At 41.4% G+C, this 23909-nt stretch overlaps 2 protein-coding genes across 2 annotated transcripts; both read right to left on the bottom strand.

Moving 5' to 3' along the window:
• Positions 1–4209: 4209 nt before the first annotated feature.
• On the bottom strand, positions 4210–4749 carry SARC_05613 (hypothetical protein; the record flags this gene model as incomplete). The annotated part of the gene is made up of 1 exon (XM_014300530.1): positions 4210–4749. The coding sequence occupies one exon, from the start codon at positions 4747–4749 to the stop codon at positions 4210–4212; it is 540 nt and encodes a 179-aa protein (XP_014156005.1).
• Positions 4750–10423: 5674 nt separating this feature from the next.
• SARC_05612 (coatomer subunit beta) lies at positions 10424–23708 on the bottom strand (the record flags this gene model as incomplete). Its single annotated transcript, XM_014300529.1, has 14 exons — positions 10424–10530; positions 10902–10998; positions 11229–11365; positions 11883–12065; positions 13268–13375; positions 13551–13741; positions 14282–14390; positions 14860–15091; positions 15931–16150; positions 16412–16733; positions 18359–18504; positions 18953–19172; positions 20830–21021; positions 23061–23708. The coding sequence occupies 14 exons, from the start codon at positions 23706–23708 to the stop codon at positions 10465–10467; spliced, it is 2871 nt and encodes a 956-aa protein (XP_014156004.1). The 3' UTR covers positions 10424–10464.
• Positions 23709–23909: the final 201 nt, after the last annotated feature.

Raw genomic sequence — 23909 nt, 5'->3', positions numbered from 1 at the left:
TGCACAAGCGTAGTGCACCTGAATCAACTAGTGCGTTGTATGTAGTGCCATTGATTTGTATGTCTATGTGCAATCGTTGGTCTCGTGTGTTAGGAATTAAAGAACAAGGTGTGTAAGCAATATCATTTGCATTTATTAACAACGTTTCTTCATTAGTGTGTGCCTTCACAATGTCTACCATGTTTACCATTATAGCTTCCGCCCACCAAGCCTGTCAAATTTCTTCGTCCATCTCTTGGACCTTGTTGCCATTAGTAATGGTTAACTAGTCCACATGATGGATGGGTTGAGATTGCTGCGCTGCACGCGCTATTGTCTTCTGGCGGTTGCTTTCTTCCTCATTGGGGGTTGCTTTCTTCCTCATTGGGGCACTTGCTGAACGCATGTGGCGAAGGGCCTGTACCACAGTGTGGGCATAGTCTTAGACCTCGCGGTGTTGGGTTGTTAGTGCCCTGTCCGATGGGACGTCCTCTGCCTTGTCCTACTTGTGGTCCAGCCTCTCTGGGTGGACTCACCCCTCTGAGTGAACTCCCTGTGGATATGCCAAGTCTTGGACGATTGACTCGTTGGTCTGGGATGAATGCAGTTCTCACTCTTTTGTTCTCACTCTTATGCGTTCACGATTGCGATTAGCCTGTGTTATCGTTGCTTGTCTGATGGATCTTCCGTGAGTTCATGGAATACCTTCTCTGTATGTCAGATATGTGTCCACTACTACTATCAGGCTTCGTTTGAGCCTTTATTATCTTGTCAGTCTCAGCTTGCTGTCTATACATGACTAGTGAGAGGGAACAAAATGTTTTGAGAAGTTACCAATTGATGAACTCTCTCTCAGTGCTCTTGAACTGTTTCTCCAGCTCAAGCATTGTGTGACGCAATCGTGCTGCTTGTATTCAACGTTCAAGTGACTGTCATGGAAGTCGTTGTGTAGCATCTAGGGACCAGATAATAAAAGGATGGTCAAATATTGAGTTTTGGAATTAGGATTAATAAATTCCTGACATTAGAGTCATCAGCAGTATTAGCGGTAGAACCGGTAAGATATACCGGGACTCCGCGAGTGAGAGAAACACTCAAGTAAAAAGCCTGAGTCTTGTGAATTAGAAAACACAAATATAGACTCAGTTCGGTTCTCTCAGACTAAGGTCTTTTCCTAGCTGATATAACCGTACTTGAGAAGAGGTCCATTGTATCGTTTCGCTCGTATCCTTCAGCTACTCTCTACACTCTACAATACTGCCATGAGGTGGTCCATGTGTTTTACAAAGTCGATACCCGGTATGCCCTGGGACAGTTGAAATTCCAAGTATTTGGAAGGCTGTGGATATATGTCAGAGAGTTCCTCGCCATGGTATGGGAGGGGTAAGTAGGCATCTGTTGAAGTGTTCGCATTTGTGGAGCCTACTAGCGTTGGCGTGATGAGATGTCCTTTGATACGGAGAGGCGGTACCGCATGCAGCATACTTGACGATATCTTTCGGGGCTTAATATTCCCTTGTCTTAGACCGGAATGACGACCCCATTCATCGATCGGGTTCAGGAAGGGTTACAACCGAACAGACTGCGGAGCCTGGATGCGTGTGTCATCTACAAAGAGGGGTTTTAGGGTTCAACCACAAACAGATGCACGAATACAAAGAATAGTGCCAACACAAGTATGTGACATTAATTATGGAGGTAGGAAAACCTCTCAGTGCATCGAAATATTGAAATTACCAGACAAGAAGGCACCAATACTGCTAGGTATGTACATTCTACCATACATAGTTGGATACACAGCAGGAATAAAAAATACACTTATTCCAACAGATGCAAAATGGGAATCACTATTCACTCCACATGAGAAAGACCCAGAGCACGAACAAGTAGGGTTCAGAGAATCACTTGCAAACAACTTAGAAACCAGTGCAAATATACCTCCTGCCGTACACTGCAACTTGCCAGGTTCCAATATCACTGTGAGATCAATGTCAGACAAATGAGGCATGCCAAAGGAAACTCAGTACCACTTACGTACCTTCCATAAAATGGATGAAAATGGGAACTGTTGGCTTACAGATGGTCATATATACAAATGAACAACACCAACAACTGTGAGCATACCATTGTTATCACAGGTGGACATGACCAAACAGGTATCCTCAAGAAGGTAAGAAGATGCTTAGACTTAAGCGAGATCAATTACCAATACAAGTGAGAAAGTATTGCACAACCTTAAAGGAGCACAATTGTTCTCGAAACTAGATCTCAAGGGGAGGGGGGGGGGGGGGTTCCACCACTTCCTAGTAGATGAAGTTAGCAGACTCATGAAGAGGAGCGCAATAATCATTCAAATTAGCGCCATTCGACCTGCACTCACTCACAGCACAATTCCAGGGAGTCATAGCAAACTTGCTCATGGACAGTAGAGTGCAAGTGTACTAGTCATTGCATGTCTCACAGAGGAACATCGCAATCTGCTGTGAATATGCCAAGCCTTTTTTTAGCTTCTTCCAGTCTATAACTGATATTATTATTGGCATGTTTATTTCCAAGGTGGTGTATTCTTGGCTGTTGTGTGTTGTTTTGTTCGCGTCTTTTTTAATACATTCGACATTTTGGTATTAAAAATACCGTCGTGTAGACGTGACAATATATTTGCCATCTGGTTATCCTTGCCCGGGACATGTATGATGGAGAAATGGTGGTGGATTGTTTTTGCTATTCATTTGGCTAGCAGTGGGTGTAACGTCTGTTGACTGTTCATTTGCGTGATCAGTTTGTGATCTGTTCAAAGTGTTACGTCCCCTTCTTTGATGTATTCAGAGAAATGTTCCAAACTGTATACCAGGACTAGTAGCACTTTAGTGTTTGTGCCATAGCGTTGTTGGGCTGGGTTCAAGAATTTAGAGAAGTAGAGAATGTCTCTTCTGACTCCATCTATGACCTGAAATAAACATCTTTCTATGCCATAGTCACTAGCGCTGTTCACGATCTCAAACGGTACCCCATCAACAGGGAATGATAGTGTCGCCGAACATACGATGGCTTCTTTGAGTTCTTCCCATCCGGTGTCCATAACATAGATCTGTTTTGGTTCATTTTCCTTTTATTAGGTTGCAGAAGTGCTTAGTTGTGTTGGGAAAGTTGAGGACATAGTCACGCATGTAGTTTGCGAGTCCCACCGCTCTGTGCAGATCTCTTTTTGTTCTGAGTAGTGGCCAGTCCATCATTCTTTTCTGTTTTTCAGGATCAGTTTCGAGTCCTTGTTTCGCGTCTTTCACTCCTAGAATGCGACCACTTTGACCGCAAAAGCACATTTGTCGTGGTTGAGTCGGCGGGAGTTTACTCCGTTCAATCGTTTAATTATTTTGTGATGTTTTTCTTCTGCGAGGCTTGTAATAACTATGTCATCCACGTACACTTGCACTCCTTTAATGTATATGAGCAAGTTTCCCATGACTCTCTGAAATTGTGCTTGGAGTGAGTGCAGACCGAATGGCGCTGACTTGAATGAGTATTACACTCATCTCTACGAGAATGCGAAGAAGTGCCTGCTAGCTTCATCAACTAGGAAGAGGTTGAACCCCCCCCCTTCCCCGTGAGATCTAGTTTGGAGAAAAATTGTGCTTCTTTAAGGTTGTGCAATACTTCCTTGCTCATATTGGTAATTGATCTCGCGTAAGTCTAAGCATCTTCTCACTTTCTTGAGGAGACCTGTTTGGTCATGTCCACCTGTGGACAACAATGGTAAATTCACCGTTGCTGGTGATATTCATTTGTATATGTGACCATCTGTAAACCACCAATTTTACATCTTCATTCGTTTGTGGAATGTACTTGTGTGGTACAAAAATTTCTTGAGGAGTTGCACATGTATTGGCTCCTTGTCCGTATTTCTGTATCGCTCCTCTAACACCTGCATTGTCCTATACATACGCTCTGTACACACTTTCACATTCAGTGCCTTGTTCTCTATGTCATTGAGAAACTTCTCTGATAGATAGTCTACTGGGTGATGCCTGAGTCTACCAATAGTGATTCTATTGAATTGCTCTGGATCAGAGTAATTCTTTGTGCTCTACGTCTCCGAGTCACGTATTTCATTGAGGACCCCCTTGGTATTGTCAGTTGCATCAGTGAAATCTAATAGATATCTCACTAGTGCTGGATACTGACATAGTGGCATGGACTTAGCTAGAAACTGGTCTCAACACTGCGTAGTAAACTTTATATTGTCTTCACAAATTTCATTTTGAAAGAACTATCTCTCAATAATTTCGAAAATTTGGAGGTCTTTAGTAGTTTAGATAATGCTGGTGCCTTAACCTTGTAACCTAAGCGTGAACGCATGATTTCTAGCTCGTTAATGCTTTGACTAATTTGAATTACTTCATCCTCATCGTCATCACCACACGCATTGATACATTGATCGTATCTCTTTCTGAGCTCTGTGTTTACCAGAGGTATGCGACGCTCGTGTTGCTGATCATAAATACCTACTCTCATCTTGTGTAGACTTGCGATAGCTACAGGTGCTGTTGCTTCTAGCTTGGAGATGAACCTACTGGCCAGGAAGTAGTTGCCTTGACAAATGCTCTTGTCTATTTCTAATTGCATTGCTGACGCCTGAATTGGTACCCCCTCAGATGTTTGTAGACTTGAGCTACGACCTGGGGTTGGCTCACCTGCTGGTCTGTTGTCCATGCCATGCATGTTGGTGTCATCGCCGTCTCCGCCATACACCCCTGCTCTGGTTGCTGTCGGCATCTTAAATTGTCTGTGGTGGTGTATGTGTTGCATGGTATTAGTAACGACTTGTGTTATATTCGTTCTGAATAAATGCTTCATCCCCCTTGTCTTTGCTGGTAACTTGTGTAAAAATAAATATCTGATTCATCTTACTTACCTTTGTTGCTAGTACGTTTTGCTGCACTTTCGTGTGAAGAGTTTACAGATATGTGTTGATTGGTAGCTTGTTGTATTCCTTTTGTGATTGGAAATGAGTTTCTGTTGTTTATTGGTCAAACTTATTTCGTCACGTATGAAGTTAGCACGACATATTTCGTCATGTGTGATAATAGTATTATTTGTCATATGTGATAATAGTATTATTTTGCCATATGTGGTCTTAGCTAGACTTTTTTCTCATGTGAGGTCTTAGCCTTGATTTGACACGTGTGCTGACGTGATAGTATTGTCTTCGCCTGTGATGTTCGGTCTTATTGACATCACCTGTGTGTATTTTTCAGTCCTGCACCAAACTGTGTTGATGTTAGTGTTTGTGTGTATTCTTTGTACCCATTGCTATTATTCATGTGCATCAATACCTGTTTTAGCGCTTTCTGATTTTCATGCTAAAATTTGATATTCAATCTCTTGTTTATGGATGCTGCTCTCATTCATCCGTTTGTTTTATTGAGCGTGTGTAATGTTGGATACTAATTGTTCCCTTGTTTTGTAGTTATCAGTATGTGGCGAGTACTCTTTTATTTGCCGACGTATTTAATATTCATTATTCCTTTTGCATTTCGATTTGTCGTCGTGTGATCGATTCTCAGGCTATATCGTGGAAAATCGGACCCAAAACTCGTGAATTTGACGATTCTGTGGTTTTCGGGTTTGTATTGGCTTCTTGATAATCTGGTCCCTAGATGCTGCACAGCGATATTTAAATTTGGATCATATCAGATTATTTTGCTAATGTCATCTGCTAGTAGGCGGTACCACGCAAGTACGATGTCGCTCGCTCATGAATGACACTTGACGTTTAAAGAGGTATAAAATCCGCGCAAGACTAATACACATTTATCACTTCCCTCGCCAAAACTGTTCGCGGAGATGAATTTACTAGTAGTCTCCATCATATCACTATACTTAGACAGCACACACACACAAGCATTCTTGTGTTTATCAGAAGCGAGCCAAAGAACAATGGACATATAGAAGAGCAATTCAGCTTGATAGTGATATCACACCGGGGCGTGCAGCACGGAACAGAGAGATGCACAGAATCCATGTCGTTTTGGATAATGCCGTTGACTCGGGTGATGACTAATTGGCTGGACAAGCTATATGCTTTGAAGGCTGAAGAAACTTTGAGATCAGAGGCTTCCACAAACTCAAAAGTACATTTCATACTCAGGCACTAAGATTACTCTATGCCAGTAGTGGATGAATGGCCATTGACTGTGATAAAGAAGACCACGATGAATGCATCGCAATTAGCGGGTTTGTTAGCGAGTTGGGGTTAATCAGATTGCGCACGGGTGACTAGACCGATATGCATGTGATGTACAAGCTACTGAAGTTGTACAAGCTTCCGAAGTTACCAAAAGGCAGGATCTTCAATATGGGTGAATCTTGTTAGGATGCTATTGCGTTTGCAACACTGACCGAAGACTTGTTCTTAGAAAAGAGCATGTCACTAGAACAGCACTTATCTCTAATACAAAAGCTGTTGAAGCAAATTGACGTTAATGAGGTCAAATTGATGCCAGCCCAGATTTGTTAAAAGAGTGCACTCGTGTAGATGATTACAATTGCTAATATTGACTCAACTCTGCGTCGAAATCCAGTCTGATTCGATGACCTACATGATGTAAGTTTATTGATGCCAGCCCAGATTTGTTAAAAGAGTGCACTCGTGTAGAGGATTACAATTGCTAATATTGACTCAACTCTGCGTCGAAATTCAGTCTGATTCGATGACCTACATGATATAAGTTTGAACGTGCAGATGCAAGCTGAGCATTTGTATATTGCATATCAACAGGAACGAACTTGACAAGCGTTAGAAGCTAACTGAAAGTGAGCCCTCGGAAAGGAGAAAGCAATCGAATGAAAGCTTTGGAACGTAAACGTGCGGCACAGAACAATCAAGAGAATACCAATGTGGGACAAATAGTCATCACCCATGGTATTAAGTTTGGAGAGACGGATGATAAATTTTTCAAAGCAGTGGTGGGCGGAAGTTATTATGATAATATGGTGGACATAGTGAATGCAGACACAGATGATGAAACGTTGTTAGTAAATGTAAATGACGTTGACCTACACACCGACTTCACTGCTTCTTAACCACGAGACCAACGATTCCATATAGGCATATAAATCAATGGCAATCCTTACAATACCTTGGTAGATCCAGGAGCACAACGCTCATATATGTAGGAATTGAAATATTCCTATCAGCCACAGCGAGATCGGATTATATTGCACGAACATATATCTGAGTACAACGCACAGGCACAACAAAAGTATGCGAAATAATTTATGATAAAGAAAAAGCTGCTCACTGTTTTGAGGTACTCGATCTCCCTGACAAGTATGCACACTTAGATACACATAGAACAAGGGAAATAAATCTGCTAATGCCAATGACGCCAAATGGAAATCACTACTGAGACCACATGAGAAAGATCCAGAAGACAAACAGAAAGGGTACAGAAAGGGTTCAAAGAGTGTCTCGCAGACCTATTATAACAAATACATTAACCCTTCAGATGTACATTGCCAAGGATTACGGTGGGAATACCGAGCAACGAAATCAACATTAAACAGATAAGCGATGCAAGAGTAAACTTTATGCCACACAAATACAAACACCAAAAGACGAAAACGTACAAAAGCGAGTTAAAGATGGACACATATATAACCGAGCAACACCAACACAAGGGAACTTGCCACTAATCTCTACAGACTGAACAGGACCAAAATAGGCTTGTTTCTGGACTGATATGTCTGGAGTCACGAGAGATCAACTATCAATATGAACAAGATAAGTTTGTATTAGCAAAAGTAAAAGAGGTACTCCGCAACCTAGAAGGAGCCTAATTCGTTTCCAAACTAGATTTAACGGGGCTTTAATCACTGCTTATTTGTTATCTCTTCACATTCTCGTGGAGAGGGGCTCATTACTAGTTTAAACCAACACCGTTTGGTTTATATTCACTAACAGCACAATTCTAACGAATCAAAACATATTTGCTCATAGGCATAAAAGAGACACAAGCGTAAGTGGATGACATAGTCATCCACTTTGATCAAAAGACTGAACCAGGCGAACTTCCGTTTGAACCACTTGAAGTGCGCTTTCGCAGCCAAGACCGTTAACTTACTGGGGTGCAAGTTACAACTCAAGGACTGTTACTGAGTAACAGAAACGAATGATGGACTGGTCAACTGCACAGAGCCGTGAGACTTGCCAACTATATGCAAGACTATATTCCACAGTTTGCCAACAATACGGAGCATTTCTGACATCTTATGAAGGGAAAGATCAACTAGAACATGTCTAGTATGAACCGCGGAACTGAAGAGGAAGTGGGAAGAGCTAAAGAATGCCACAGAGTGCTCTGCCGCACTAGCGTATCCGATAGCCGGAGCCCCGTTTCAAATCATGAATGACGCTAGTGACTATGACACAAAAGATGTTTGTATCGAAGTCATTGATGGGGTCCGAAGAAACATACTATATTTCTCAAAAGGACTAAACTCTACACAACAGTGTTTTGGTACAAACACGAAATAACTACTCGCACTGGTTTACAATCTGAAACACTTTTAGAATACATAGAGGGTAGTGACACAATGTTATGAACGGATTACAAAGCTTTAACACAGATGAGCCAGCAACAGACCCTACACCTCATGCTATTGAAATATATAGCAATGATACCACCACCACTTCACCATCATACGTGTGCCAGGTAAAGATAATGATATGGTGGACAGGCTGTCTCGTTTACACGAAGACACATTCAACACAAACTCCTCAGAAGTATCAAGCGAGGCGAGCCCCTTTTTAGAATACATAAAGGGTAGTGACACACGGTTATGAACGGAATACAAAGCTTCAACACAGATGAACCAGCAACAGACCCTACACCTCATGCTATTGAAATAAATAGCAATGATCTTCCACCACCACTTTACCATCATGCATGTGCCAGGTAAAGATAATGATACGGTGGACAGGCTGTCTCGTTTACACGAAAACACATTTAACATAAACTCCTCAGAATTATCAAACGAGGCTAACAAAAACACACAACACAATCTCGCGTATTTGACCGAATAATCGATTAGCCACAATGATATTAGAATCCCCTTCATGCGAGTTACTATGATGTGAAGGGGACCAAATCGACAAAGATAAATGTTGAATCTAGTTTTAAAAAGTACGTCATAAGGGTTTTGTCTCTATCGAATGTCGATTCATAGCGTATAAAGCAGGAGGAACCATAATGCATATTTCAACTCAAATTGTTCGGTTAGCGGTTTATGTCAAGCGCTGAAACCGCTAACCGCTGCGGATCTCTTGTTGAGTGATTAATAGTTTACATGAGCCGGGTTTCATATATCGAATGTGATACCTTTAGACTTTCACGTGTTGAGTCGTTTTCATAGGAGAGAGTATACTGTGGATTCGCACCACTAACACTGTGGGTAATGACGGAGCATTCGCCAAAGCTCGACAATAGCGGCCTCGTGTGGTCAGATAGAAAAAAAAAGTTTGGATGTCGCACATTCCAATCAGGGATAATTTATGTTAAGGAAATATCACAATAAAATGCAGTGGCGTATAAATATTGATGTACATGCCGTTTTTGGTGCACATGCCTTTGTATCCGATTAGTTCATCTATATTGCCGTACTACAACCCACGATAGTAGAGGACAATAATATCGACAGAAGAATTCAGTTGTAGGTTTCGCCAGTAAAATTCAACGTATGATACAAGCACCGGTAAGAGGAGCTCACAGATTATCCCGAGTTTTATGGATTTTTGTGCCGAAGTTCTATACGCTGATTTTAATTTTTAAATTCGTCGGCAATGAATCGACTGATTTAGAACTATGTCATCGCCGTATTTCGACAGTTTTCCATACACAAGCGATATGTTTAGACTTACAAGCCATACTCCCAACAGAAGTGGTACACCATTGTATCATTAAGTTGGAGTACAAGCCCCCCCCCTCGAGACTGCTGTTGGTGCTGACGTTGTAGATTCGTGGAGTCGTATTGATTTACTCTCAAGCTAAAGCGAGTGAGACAAGTCTCAATAGCATAGCGGACGGGTAGACAATGCTTTACTTGTAATCGTAATAATCATAAAAGCTGAACGCATTGCGATAATTGCGACGATCGTGGTCCGAACACAGCAACTCTATAATAGGAGTTTATCTGCGTTGCGAAGAATAGCACGAGGCTCAGTATTGAGAGAGGTGGATTAGTCAACTATTGTTGTTCGTACAAATAACTATACTAGATCAACTTTCTGCAACAGTTAACCAAGTCTTACACGATAAAAAGAACACACTTGAGACAAACAGATTGAACGCTCGTATCATATGAATCACGTGAAGAACAGAAACATTTGTTTATCTTTAGAAATTGGGTTGTCCCGGAACAAGCCAAAGTCGCTGGAGGCTTGATGTATGGTATCGGTGGGGCTATGGAGAGGAAATACACAATGTTGGCTCAGACTGATGACTTGTCTGACTTCTGCTTCATTGTGATTTTGTCTCCCAGACTCAGTGCGATTCCCTGTAAGTGAGTAAAGAAGTATAGTTGTTCATGTGCATTGGCGTATAGGAGATGGTTACCCAAGAAGGATACCACATTTAAACAAAAACCCAAGGCCACACACATGAATAACTAGTAACTGAAAGCATACTTAATCATTTTCTAGTATTCATAAGATCAGACCTAGTTGACAAGCACGGCCAGAAATGATAAAGTAGTAGCCATAGATATGACAATCGGCACACCGGAAATTCACGCGTATGCGGTAATCAATATAGAATACACACGAGCGCTTCTGTAAAATTTCAAATACATTTGATGATCACGTATAGACGGACTTTTTTATATAGTCCACACAACCAAGGAAATACTTGCATTTGTCCACTGCATACCTGAGCCTTAGCACGAATTCGAATATGGCCCACGATTCGGCCGTCTTTTGTCTTTTCAATTGACAAATTGGCCAACGCATCCTCCCCAAAGATTGATCTGTAGATTTATCGTCGAGAGAAGCACAGATGAGTTATAAAGCGGAAAATAATTGTGGCAAGAGGAAGTGCATCGTGAGATGGTTCATTAGGCGTTGAAGGGTCTATAGATCTTGATAGAAACAAATAAGATGACGTCCAAAAACCTCGATGAATTATTTTCAACCGAGCTTATGGATTATAGCTCTTTTAGCACCGGTTGTGTGCAATACGACTATACCGTGTATATACCTGGCATATAAATTGGCGGCGTAGAAGCCACAGTCGCCTCCCTTGGCACTCTCGATGGTGAGACATTTCATGTTTGTAGCCTTGCAGATATGTGCTGAGTAGTCCTCTAAGCTCTGGATGTCTGTTGATACGGTAACCTAGCGGATAGAGTACATGAAATAATAGATACATTAGGTACAAATTATCAACCAGTGTCACACAAATATTCCGTGAGATAAAACAATTGTCGCGGGCTTGATGACAAGGAGTGCAAGATTCAGAGGAAGAGGTTGATTCACTGCACGAGCAGCGTTGTACCGCCATACAAGTCGCAGGAGTGTTTGTTTTCTCCAGAATTAGATATATATATATATATACATATACACACATACGCACACACACACACATACATATATATATAATAAATATTTTTAAATTCATATGTAATGAACATCATATACACTCACCAGTACTGTATCTACATGAACATTCAGCTCTATAGCTAGCAAACGTATTAAACCGTTTGGATTTGAGCAAAACTCCTATAGTATGAGGAAAGCATATGTCCCTCGAATCTAAAAACTCTGTGTATGAATGTATGAATATCTAAATATACATCTACACAACACATAGAGTCGTAATTTCGCTCTCCAATCTCTGGAAGTCGGAACGCACCTTATTCTCCCACTCAAACTCGGCCCACATTTGTCTGAATACCGTCTCCGTGCACGAAGAGGGTACAATATAATCCATGACGTCAATGTAAATGTCATTCAGCACAATCACTCCGTGTTCTGATGTGCCACTGATATCGTATACGATGTGGCCGAAGATCAGTCCCGTGTCTGTAGAGCTCACCTGGAATGGCAAGCGAACAAAGACATATACATTATTCAACTATTACCCGGTGGTTGCACATACACCAGCATGTACAATATATTTATATATATACATATATCGTCGGACATGGGAAATACACGAATCCTCGCGCGAGTACGAAAGGATGTAGATACACTCGAGAAGAACACATGTCCACCCGAACAATATTGGTTCCCGAATCAGCAACACACGCGTGGTTTGCACGAGCGCTTTCACACTCGGTCGAGCACGCACCCTGGCTCAGGTAGTTATAACACAAGCTCGTTTTCTTTTCTGATCGTAAAGTACCTGTAGACGACATGTCCTTTACTTGTCTGGTAGGACAAACACATACATACGATTATAATTTCTATTTACATTCTAAGAGTATGTCTAGACTACATTTGATACGATTATGATATCTATTTACATTCAAAGAGTAAAAACAGACAACATTTAATACAATTATAATTGCTATTCACATTCAAAGAGTGTGAATAGACAAACATTTACCACAACCCTATATTTGTACCTGAGTTTCCAGGATTACAAACCATACGCTGAAATAGTTGTCAGCACATACCCAGTTGCTGTAGCATTGTGCACTTTGCTGACCGATAAATTCTCGTTGGCACGCACTTACAAACACATCTGCGATGGTCTGCATTTGACCTCTATACGTCGATATCAGAACCCAAAATTGTAGTACACACTTGTCAAAGGATAAAGGGAACAGAGAAGAGCCTCACTTTCATCCGACGTCCCTTTTTCTCTTCCAGCATCAGACGCAGAGATTATGGACAGACTTTTCAGTCGGGATGTTGCACACGTATATAAGGGGGAACAGAAAAACACACTTAAACATCATCGTACGACAGTACTACCCATACTCGAACACAGTCCGATCACATACACAAACACGCACATAGGGTACACATGAACATACAACGACACATAGACGCGTAAACACAGAGATACATACCCTACACACACTTATACATACAACACCACTTGCGTATTAAAACGCGCAAACACCACTTGCGTACTTAAACGCACGAACACAAACTTGGATACATACCATATACACATTTATACATACAACACCACTTTCTCAATGAAACCAACGGACAAAAGCATACAAACAATACACACAGTTACACTTATACATACAACACCGCTTGCGTATTGAAACGCACACCGACCTTTATGCTGGCGGTCAAGTTCACAAAGTCTCTTGCGCCCAAAGTAGTAATGACGGGCCTTTCCATCAACTTGAGATCACCGATTGTCGCCAGCTCCAGTGCCAAACCCTGGAACAATCAAACATCGTGGAATATTGAGAAAAGAGTAGCCCGAGCAGGTATATGACCCTTTTTCCGACAAAACGCATGTTATCTACATACACACACACATATATACTCAAAGCTAGAAATTCAAATGCGTGTAAGAAAGTCATTGGAATAAAGCTCGTCTTACAGCACACACCTGCAGAGTGTCGTCTGTTTGATTGACCATAAGTACGTCCAGGGTGATATCGTACTGGTTGACGTTTACATACGCCTCAGCGTACACTGGGTCGCCAAAGCCTGTGAGCTGTACCACTTTCTGTAGCGCTGAAGTGGTAGACACAGCAGAACCCCCTGTAGCCAGGGTCAAATCCTGCTCTAGATCATCGCCTGCGAGAAGGGCCCAGGTACGAAGCAAGGTGTAAGCATGATGACAGCGCAACAAAAAATAAAACAGCGCACAAACATCTAAGGTATGGTGTATACATACATACATACATGCATATATATATATACGTGTGTTTATGGTCGCGAATGCAGGCGATTTCACCCTGTAGCTCGAGTGTAGTCCTCCACTACATGATCGTTTGTAGAGCTACACTCAAAAAAAAAGAAGCTGGGTTTACATAAAGGTATGAAGTGAAACACATAAGGTTCGAAGATTTAAAGTGGCGAGGTTGTAAACGTGCATGATTGTGTGTGGTTGTTGGCACGGCCAGTCCAAAATTCTGCGTATAGTGAAGTATTGCACAAAATTGCACCATGCATATACTTACACTTGTAGAATCTTGCTGTTATGCACACACGTGCACAGTACGAACACCCCACTGTCGCCTCATCACTAACGAGACTACACAGATGTCCTAAAAGACCACTAGCTGTATCAGAGATACGTATCTCACTTCTCGCTGGTTGTATGTTGGTACATACCTATGTCATCTTCTTTGATACCCAGCTGGGTGAACTTGATCAACTGATCAACTTGAACCACCTTAGCGTCTGCCGGGTCATCAGAGTCAGCCTTCTTCTCTGCCGCTACCTGAGAGTGGTTGGGCGAGTGCGAATGTGAATTGATTTTCACTTGAGACATACACATACACTAAAATAAGATCGTTGAGATGGCATAGCTATCGTATGTTGCGGTAACGACAATGCCAGGTACATTGTATGGAGTGATGTATGTACAGAAATTATCCACATTCAATTAAACATACCAAGTCTTCCTGGATAGGTATATGAACATGTGCACGCATGCAATTAGAAATACGACCCTTTGGTCAGCGTACGCGAGCGCGCACCCACAAGCAATACGAGTGTCTACATATGTGGATCCCTTCCGCAACCATTCGCATACATAATTCACACTGATATATACAAAGATACACGGAATCAAGACATACACCCAATATCCACGCCCGAAAGTATGCGAATGAGATTTACGCATTTCTATTCCAAATATGCATACACATGGGGTCTTACCCTATCTAAATACACCCTCCCCCACACACCTTCGATAGCAGCTCTTTCAGTGCGCGCCTGCACTCGGTTGTGAAGACCTCGGTCGTTGTCTCGGAAGGTTCAGCCAGACATCGCAGACACACAGACACGCGCTCGTATGTGTCGTGCTCAATGGGCTGCGTGGGGATGCCGCTTCGGCCCAGGTGCATGATGGAAGCCATGATCAGCATGCACTGGGCAGAGTAGTGGTTATTCCTGTCCTGGTTGTCGTCTGTGGTGGACCTGTAGCGTGAGGTGGTGTGCATGTGTTTACGAATTTAGTGAGTGCGGGTATGCCTGACATCAGTTGGGGTGTATGTACACGTGAGGATCTCATGAGGTGTAGGAGAGTATGCTGGCGCCGAATCTAGTGAATGTGCATATAAGAGGATGCCACGTGATTGATTCGAGTGTGTGTATGAGGGCATGGCGCTGGTTGATGTGATGTGTATGTACATGTAAGGTAATCACGAGGAGTGAAGAGTGTGCACGCATGCACGATGCTAGTCGGTGTGTGTGTGCACATGCGGGAAATAGATGCGCCCCAGTCCATGTTAGGCCTATCCAGAATACTTGTGTGTGTATATCGACGGAGAGAACCAACATTCCACTGTAAATTACCTCGTTTGGCTCGCCCCTCTGCCGTATTCGATCTGAACGGTCTAAATGGTTGAGAACATCAGAGCAAAGCGATATATACGAGACACAGGTGTGCATTTCTTCTACTTCCCACAGACACTTAATTTTAGACTCTGGGCCCCACTGTGCTTCTGTAAATCGAGCTTGGTCAACACCCCGGCAAGGGTGGCTCCGAGACGATGTTGCCAGACAGCGCGAGGCTACGGAGGGCTATGCGCATACACAGTATATCTACTTGACGCATGCAGGTCTTTATGTGCACATATTCACACACTACCTTCGCAGTGCGAGCTTGGCCAATGCCCCTGCAATATTGGTGCCAAGACGGGGTCATCAAACCGCCTAAGGCCACACAAGGAGAATAGGATATGCACGGACACAAACATATACACACTACATCACCTTGACGCATACGTGTATATGTGCACATTTTAATACCGTACCTTCGCAGCGCGAGCTTGGTCAAAGCCCCGGCCAGAGTGGTGCCCAAGAAGAAATCTCCAGTGAGCATAAGGCTACGCAGAGATATGTCTGTATCCATCAGCTGCTCAGCCTTAGAGGGTGCGACACTGAATGCCGACTGTGTGACGTACGTGCCGTCTGCAGTCACACGCGACTTCGACCCGCGAGCCTCACGCGAGTTTTTGCGGGTTGCAGACAGATCTGAAGGATGGGGACGAGAGTTTACGGTTAGTTTATCATTTGTAAGTATGCCGCAATACATATGTGCACAACTCTAGGTCATTTACATAAATATATGTATATACGTATGTATGTATGTATGTATGTATAAACACACGCACACGCACATATATATATATATACATACAAACAAACATAGATCAGTACTCAAATGCAAATTGAATCAGAGCGTGCATGTAATATACACATATATGTGCATACTTATTACTAGACAATACTCACCATCGGGGGTGTCGCCATCCTCATCCTCGCCACCAATGGCCGCCGCAGCCTTGAGCTCGGATTCCACAATGGGCAAAGCCCCCACACTCTCTTGGAACGTCACCAGAGCTTGATCGATCTCCTCAATACTGAGGCAGTATTCTCCAAGCATCCACATGGTAGCACGAAAAATGTGAGCCGCTTTGACGTGTGCAAAGGTGGCGAGCAGACGCTCGACGATACTCTCTCTCAGTTGAGGGAAGAACTCGATGAAGTCACGCACACTGGCCACTACATCGGCGGCACTGGCGGAGTTGCTGTCCCCAATGAAGTCCATGAGAATCTGTATGCGCAACGGTGGAATAATGGCGGTTTGTTGTTGAGATGCTGATAGGTGGACGTGTGAGTAGTAATAGAATTTGGAGCTAGCCAGATGAGTGCGTGGAATCGGCGTTGCGTGATAGAGAATCATTGGCGACATTGTGAGATGAAATAGAAAGAGATCTAAGGCGTTGCGAACGAAGCAGTTGGATGCAGCTGAATCACAGTCTATGAAATCTGCGACAAGAGAACAAGAAATACAATATTTATACGATATATAATAATAAAATAAAATTATATATACTACATAGATATTTGTTTAATATATACTATATATACATACACACACACACATACATTTATATATATATACATACACACACACACATACATTTATATATATTCACACACACACACACATATATATATATATACATATGCACGAACATACAACTATACATGTACAGATGAAATAGAAAGAGATCTAAGGCGTTGAGAACGAAGCAGTTGGATGCAGCTGAATCACAGTCTATGAAATCTACGACAAGTGAACAAGAAATACAATATTTATACGATATATAATAATAATAATATATATATACTACATAGTTGTTTGTTTAATATATACTATATATACTATACATACATACACACACATATATATATACATACACACACACATATATATACATACATATATACATATGCACGAACATACAACTATACATGTACATACATGCACATACGCACACGCAAACATACATACATCGCACATAGCTTAAGCGACAGTGGTCCATAGCACTATCCAGAGATGGTCATCGCAGTAAACTCATTCATACTCATACCCGGAACTATGGAACTTTCGATCAGTATTTCAATACGGGAACTACGGCTTACTCCGCATATGCACCCACATGTATCTACATACATCTAACAATACGCCAACATGAATAACTATATGTACACAAACATTATCAACGCCGATGAACACTACAGTTCTCGTGTGCCCATTGGTACAGAAGTCGCGGCCGCACTAGGGAGTTGATGGCGCATTTGTGCATTGTTTTGATAGGTCTGTTGATACGCATCGCACTCTCGGGTTCTTCACACATACATTTTTCATATGTAGTTTACTATATCAACATGGATGACCAGCAAACAATATACTTATACCTTACAAATACCCTTAAAACAGTCTCGGTATATCACAGGCACACAACGGAACAACTGCTAGACATTGACATTGCCCGGGAATTTACTGGCGCACTTGTGCAGATTATCGATGAGTGGAAGTTCGTACGCACTGCTACACCAAGGTTCCCCTTATATGCAAGCTTGTACGTATTCTTTTTTTCATGACAACATTTACCCTTCATGCAATAACTATAACTCTGTACATAGAAACACACAGTGTCGTATATTCTATCCGCTTACCGGCCGGCACAATAGTCACGGCCTTATCCGGGAATTTAACGGCGCACTTGTGCAGATCATCGATGAGTGGAGTTCGTACGCACTGCTACACTAAGGTTCCCCTTATATGCAAGCTTGTACGTATTCTTTTTTTCATGACAACATTTACTCTTCATGCAATAACTATAACTCTGTGCATAGAAACACACAGTGCCGTATATTCTATCCGCTTACCGGCACAATAGTCACGGCCTTGTCCGGGAATTTAACGGCGCACTTGTGCAGGGCTTTGATGAGCTGGCGTCTGTAGGCATCACTGGTCTCGTTTTCTTCGAATGTCTTTGTGATCTCCTTTCGCAGCAACTGAAGCACTTCCTCCACTACAATCAACGCGTCATTGAACACAGAAGTGGATGTGAGTTGTGGTTCGAGGGTACCCAGATACACAACAGAGATAGTGGAGAAGCAAAATTTATCGAAATGACAAGAAACACCAGAATCGATGTATGTGAATGTGCTCTTGGTCGCTGACCGCATTATACTGAAACTTCCACTGCTAGACATAACAGGAGAGTAGCGTTGGGGTGAAGAATTAATACCATCTCAAAGGTAGAACCAGATACAAACAGCACTTCGCGTGCTCGCACAACTCCCAACATGAAACCTGCAGGTTATAATTAGAAGGATCGACGTCACAAGTTATAACTAGAAGACTCGACGTCACAAGTTATAACTAGAAGACTCGACGTCACCAACCAGTAGCCGCTTATGCACACGAAGGCGTAGGGCTACATCGAAGGTCATGTCATTCAAAACAATAAACTATACCTGAACGGGATGTGACGAGGTTCATCACTATCTCCAGCGTTTGTCTGCGCACCTCCAGATCCGGGGCGTTGAGAACGCGCAGCAGATCCATGACTAAGTCCTGCAGGATCTTCTCAATGTGTGGGTTATTTTGCAGATCCGAAAGCTTCTTCAGCACAATCAGACGGACGTTGTTGTCACTCTCTTTGACCACCAGATCGATGTAGCACGAGACAGCCGCCTGAGCATCAGGGTGAGAGAGAGGGTGGTATGTGAGCGAATATAACCATACAGCCTTATGCCTTGTAAAACACGGGGGTGGATACACACGTATGTGGATGTTCCATGCGAGGTCTGGACATAAAGATAGAACGTGTGTGAACGATCTCATGTGCACTTGGTTTCCCACCGAGCGCGAAATCGCACTAACAATACGGAGTCTAGCAGCCTAAATGATTGTGCTGATGAACCACTTTTTTAGTTAGACGATCGTATTCAAAGATGTACCAGTATAAGCACAGGTAATGTATTCAAATATTTATCAGCATAAGTACAGGTATTGTATTCAAATATTCACGCACATAAGTACAGGTATTATATTCAAGTACGTATCAGCAAAAGTACAGGCATTGTATTCAAATATTGACCAGCATAAGTACAGGCATTGTATTCAAATACTTACGAACAGCACAGGTATTGTATTCAAACATCTGTCAGCATAAGTACAGGCATTGTATTCCAATATTTACCAGTATAAGTGCATGTATTGTATTCAAACATTCACCAGTATAAGCACAAGGTATAAATACAGGTTATAGCCATATTAAGCGGAAGATCTGCCTCCACAAACAAGTACATGTTCATTTTATGCTACGAAAATCCTTTCGCGAGTAGTCCATATAAATTAAATTCATTGTACGGCATAAACAACACGTAAGAATTGGTGTATTCGCGAAAACAAGTTGTTATCACATTATCGGTAGGTCAACAAATATTAGGATGAATACAAGACACGGAAAACTTCGGCGGTCTTGCACATCATGATGTGTAAGTGCTAGCCTTACACAAGAGCATCAGCTTACAACGCAATGCTAAGTAAAACATTAACAGCTTATTCCAACGAGTATAGATACAGAAACACACACACACACACACACATATATATACCCCCGGCGCTCGATGGCAGAGGAGGTGATACACAGAATAGAAGCAAGCTTGCGGACTCGAATCACACAACGGCAGAGTTGAAGTCCAGAAACATACACATACATATATGTGTATGTCTACATATTGTACCTGAGTACAAAACTACATACTAGTACGCACAATCGTATCGGGTCTTATTAACTTGGCGGCGGTTGGGGCGGTAGCCAGGAGACCCAGCACTCTGACGACCTCGGCAGAGTCGGAGGGACAACACAACACAATCGTATGCAACACTATATATACTGGCTGTATCTAATGAAAATTTGCACATAAACCTTCATACACGACACTATCGCAACGGCGGCTGGGGCGGAAGACAGAGTAGCATACTAATTGCACAATATAACTATACGCACAACACTCGCCGCACGGATCAGTACCATGACAGTGGCTGGGGGTGGTAGACAGGGTAGCATACTAATTGCACAATATAACTATACGCACAACACTCGCCGCACGGATCACTACCATGACAGTGGCGTGGGGGTGGTAGACAGGGTAGCATACTAATTGCACAATATAACTATACGCACAACACTCGCCGCACGGATCACTACCATGTCAGTGGTTGGGGGTGGTAGGCAGGGTGATATACCTACCGCAACATACGATACTCACTAAACCATCGCACTGATAGTCTCCTTAACAACACCATATACTAAGCCCCACACAAACATTGCAGCGATCGTTACCTTGACGGCAGTAGGGGCTGTAGATAGAGTCAGAAGCACTCCGGCGGCTTCGTACCGAACAGCGGCCGAGCTAGAGTTCAACAGCATGTATATACACCGTATGAACTTGGCTCTCTCCGCTGGGTTGGTGCGACACACTTTGTAGACCAGTTCAATCACGACCAGTTGCAGAATATCGCCAAAGCTGGGGACCTGGGATGAAGTGAAGTGTGGTGTATGGGGGTGGCATAAGTATTTATATAGAAATGTATGAATTAAAACACACATACATTGGAATATTAGTGTGTATACAGAAATAAGTATGAAGGAATGAAATTGAGAGAGTCGATGTAGGGATTATGACTGCGGACGTAAACGTGTATATTAACTCAACTAATTGAACAACCTAACCGAAGCTGGTGTCGAATGGAGACCAATCGTATCGATAGAGACAAAATACAGTAGAAAAATACTAGGCGAATTTGAGACAAATTAGTTGAAATTATTTGACACTTCAGACAATCATCCACAGATGTAGAAAATCAGCCGAGCCGATATTTACACATTAAAACGTACGTCATACAAGCATATATATTTATATATATAGAGGTATAGATACATACATATAAATACATACATTCACAAACACACACACACACACATGTATATATATACTTATGATACATTCACATGCAAATACCCATGAAAATATGGATCTGGTTATGTATATAGATGTAAATTAGTATAAACAAAGATATGAGTTTATACTATATTCGTAAACAAGAAGATGAAAACGAACCCCAACCCCCCCCACAATATGTATATATACATATATACATACATACAAATATATACACACACATATATATATGTATATATACATATATACATACATGTAATGATGCGCATACATATACTAAAACACACATATAGGTACACTGAACAATAAAATACGTATACATGCGTAATATTTACTTAGACAACTTTTTGCCTCTGTTTGTATGACTCGTAGCAGTTATGCATATAATTTTCGACCTGTAAATTTCGAACAAATGTAATTCGATGTAAAAATCAAAGTACGCAGATATGCAACAGACATATATCTAAAACCAGAATAACGAAAGAAAAAAAAGTTGCTAAGTGTATTGTTGGACTACACAATACGTGCACTTGACATGCGATATACATTCATACAAGCAGAAAGGCGTGCATGTGCAAACCTGTTTAGGAATAGACATGTACACATATATTATCGTGTGTACTAAATATGCATAGAAATGTATATGGCACACAGTATATATGTGTGCACAACAGCATACATATATCAATAAGGAACGTATATCTTAATTATTTGATGGAGTAGGAATATTTAACGATATACCTACATCATCAAGCACATGCAATCATATAGGTAAAAGTACAGTGTATGTATATGTGAACGATTTATGTATATATATTTTTTTAAAATAGGCACTTGTATATAAGGTATATGTAAGAACACATACACATAGATGGACAAACACAAACCATGTTGATCAATTTATTCACAATTTAAACTCGTGCAAGACTTGTCGGTATTATTATGTATATGTAAACAATATACATGCACATGCAAGTACATATACCCAACACAAACAGAGAAATATCCACATACACGCACTCACAGATTGTTATGACAACATGTACAAATACGTATATCTGTATCTATTATGGATATGTATTTGCAAATAAAAATGATTTGAAGTATATGCAGTTGCACATGTGTGCGTGCACTGCAAAATATCTACAGGTTCGGCTGGTACAGATTTATAAATATATTTTTATCATTGCGTATATAAACAATACATCTATATATATATATATATATCCAGAAATAGTACAATACAATCAGATGTATAGATATACATAAATGTATGTGTACATCATCACCCATACCCCCACACCCACACCCACATATATATATATATATACATACATCCGTACATAAACACATACATACACACACACACACATATATATATATACATGCGTAAATTTACTCATTTGAAAATCTACATACACCTTTGTATATGATTTGCTTATATGATTTGTTACATAATATATATGTATATGTATTAATGTATGTATATATGTATTTATGTCCTATATATATATATATGCATATACATATAGATGCATATATATTACGTCTACATGCACATTTTATACGAGAGCACACGTTTATCTTGAATCCTACTATTTCCTTCACTTACCTGATCAATACATGTGCCTAAGAACTCCAGCGCCTTGTCCTTATCTGCATATACCAGCATCATAAATGCGTTACGCTTTACTGTCATGTCCGGTTCGTTCACCAGGCAATTGTACACCACCTCGGGTGCGTCGGGCATGAGGAAGTCGAACTGTTTGTATAGCGTATATATACACAACACCGCATTTCGCCTCACATAGTAGTGTCTGTGTTCTAAGCACGACTTAATACTGGGCATAAGAGGCTCTAAGAGTTCACTCTCCTTAAGCTTACACAGAAAACGCAGGGTTGAACCCCGCACAAACTCATTGGGAGATACCAAGTCCTTACGGTATGCATCGCACACAAGGATCATCTGTGGCAAAAGCTTGCCATCGGTTCCCAACTTGGGCACAATCTCAAAGTACAGTAGAAGCATCTTCTTGATGGCATGCTCCTTCATCGGCAGAATAAACCGGATAATCTGCATGAGAATAGTGGGGTACTTCTCCCCTCTGAGCATACCACGCACACATGCCTGCAGTGCATCTACCTTCTGTGCTACTGTGCCCTTCTCAAAGGCTACACGTAAATCTGCTTCCGGGATGTTCTCCTCGTCCGCTGACCCACTTACGAGCGTGTAGCAGGGAAGCTCAGCTGCACTACTCATGGTGAATTCCTAATAATATACACTAAGTACACGAACAGTAAAGTATCTACTTGAGTATCTATATATATATATATATATATATATATATATATATATATATATGTATGTATATATATATATATATATATATATATATATATATATATATATATATATATATATATATATATATATATATATATATATATATATATATATATA

The sequence above is a fragment of the Sphaeroforma arctica genome, assembly GCF_001186125.1.
Source record: "Sphaeroforma arctica JP610 unplaced genomic scaffold supercont1.364, whole genome shotgun sequence".
Taxonomy (NCBI): domain Eukaryota; class Ichthyosporea; order Ichthyophonida; genus Sphaeroforma; species Sphaeroforma arctica.
This window is presented reverse-complemented; position numbering and strand designations above follow the sequence as displayed.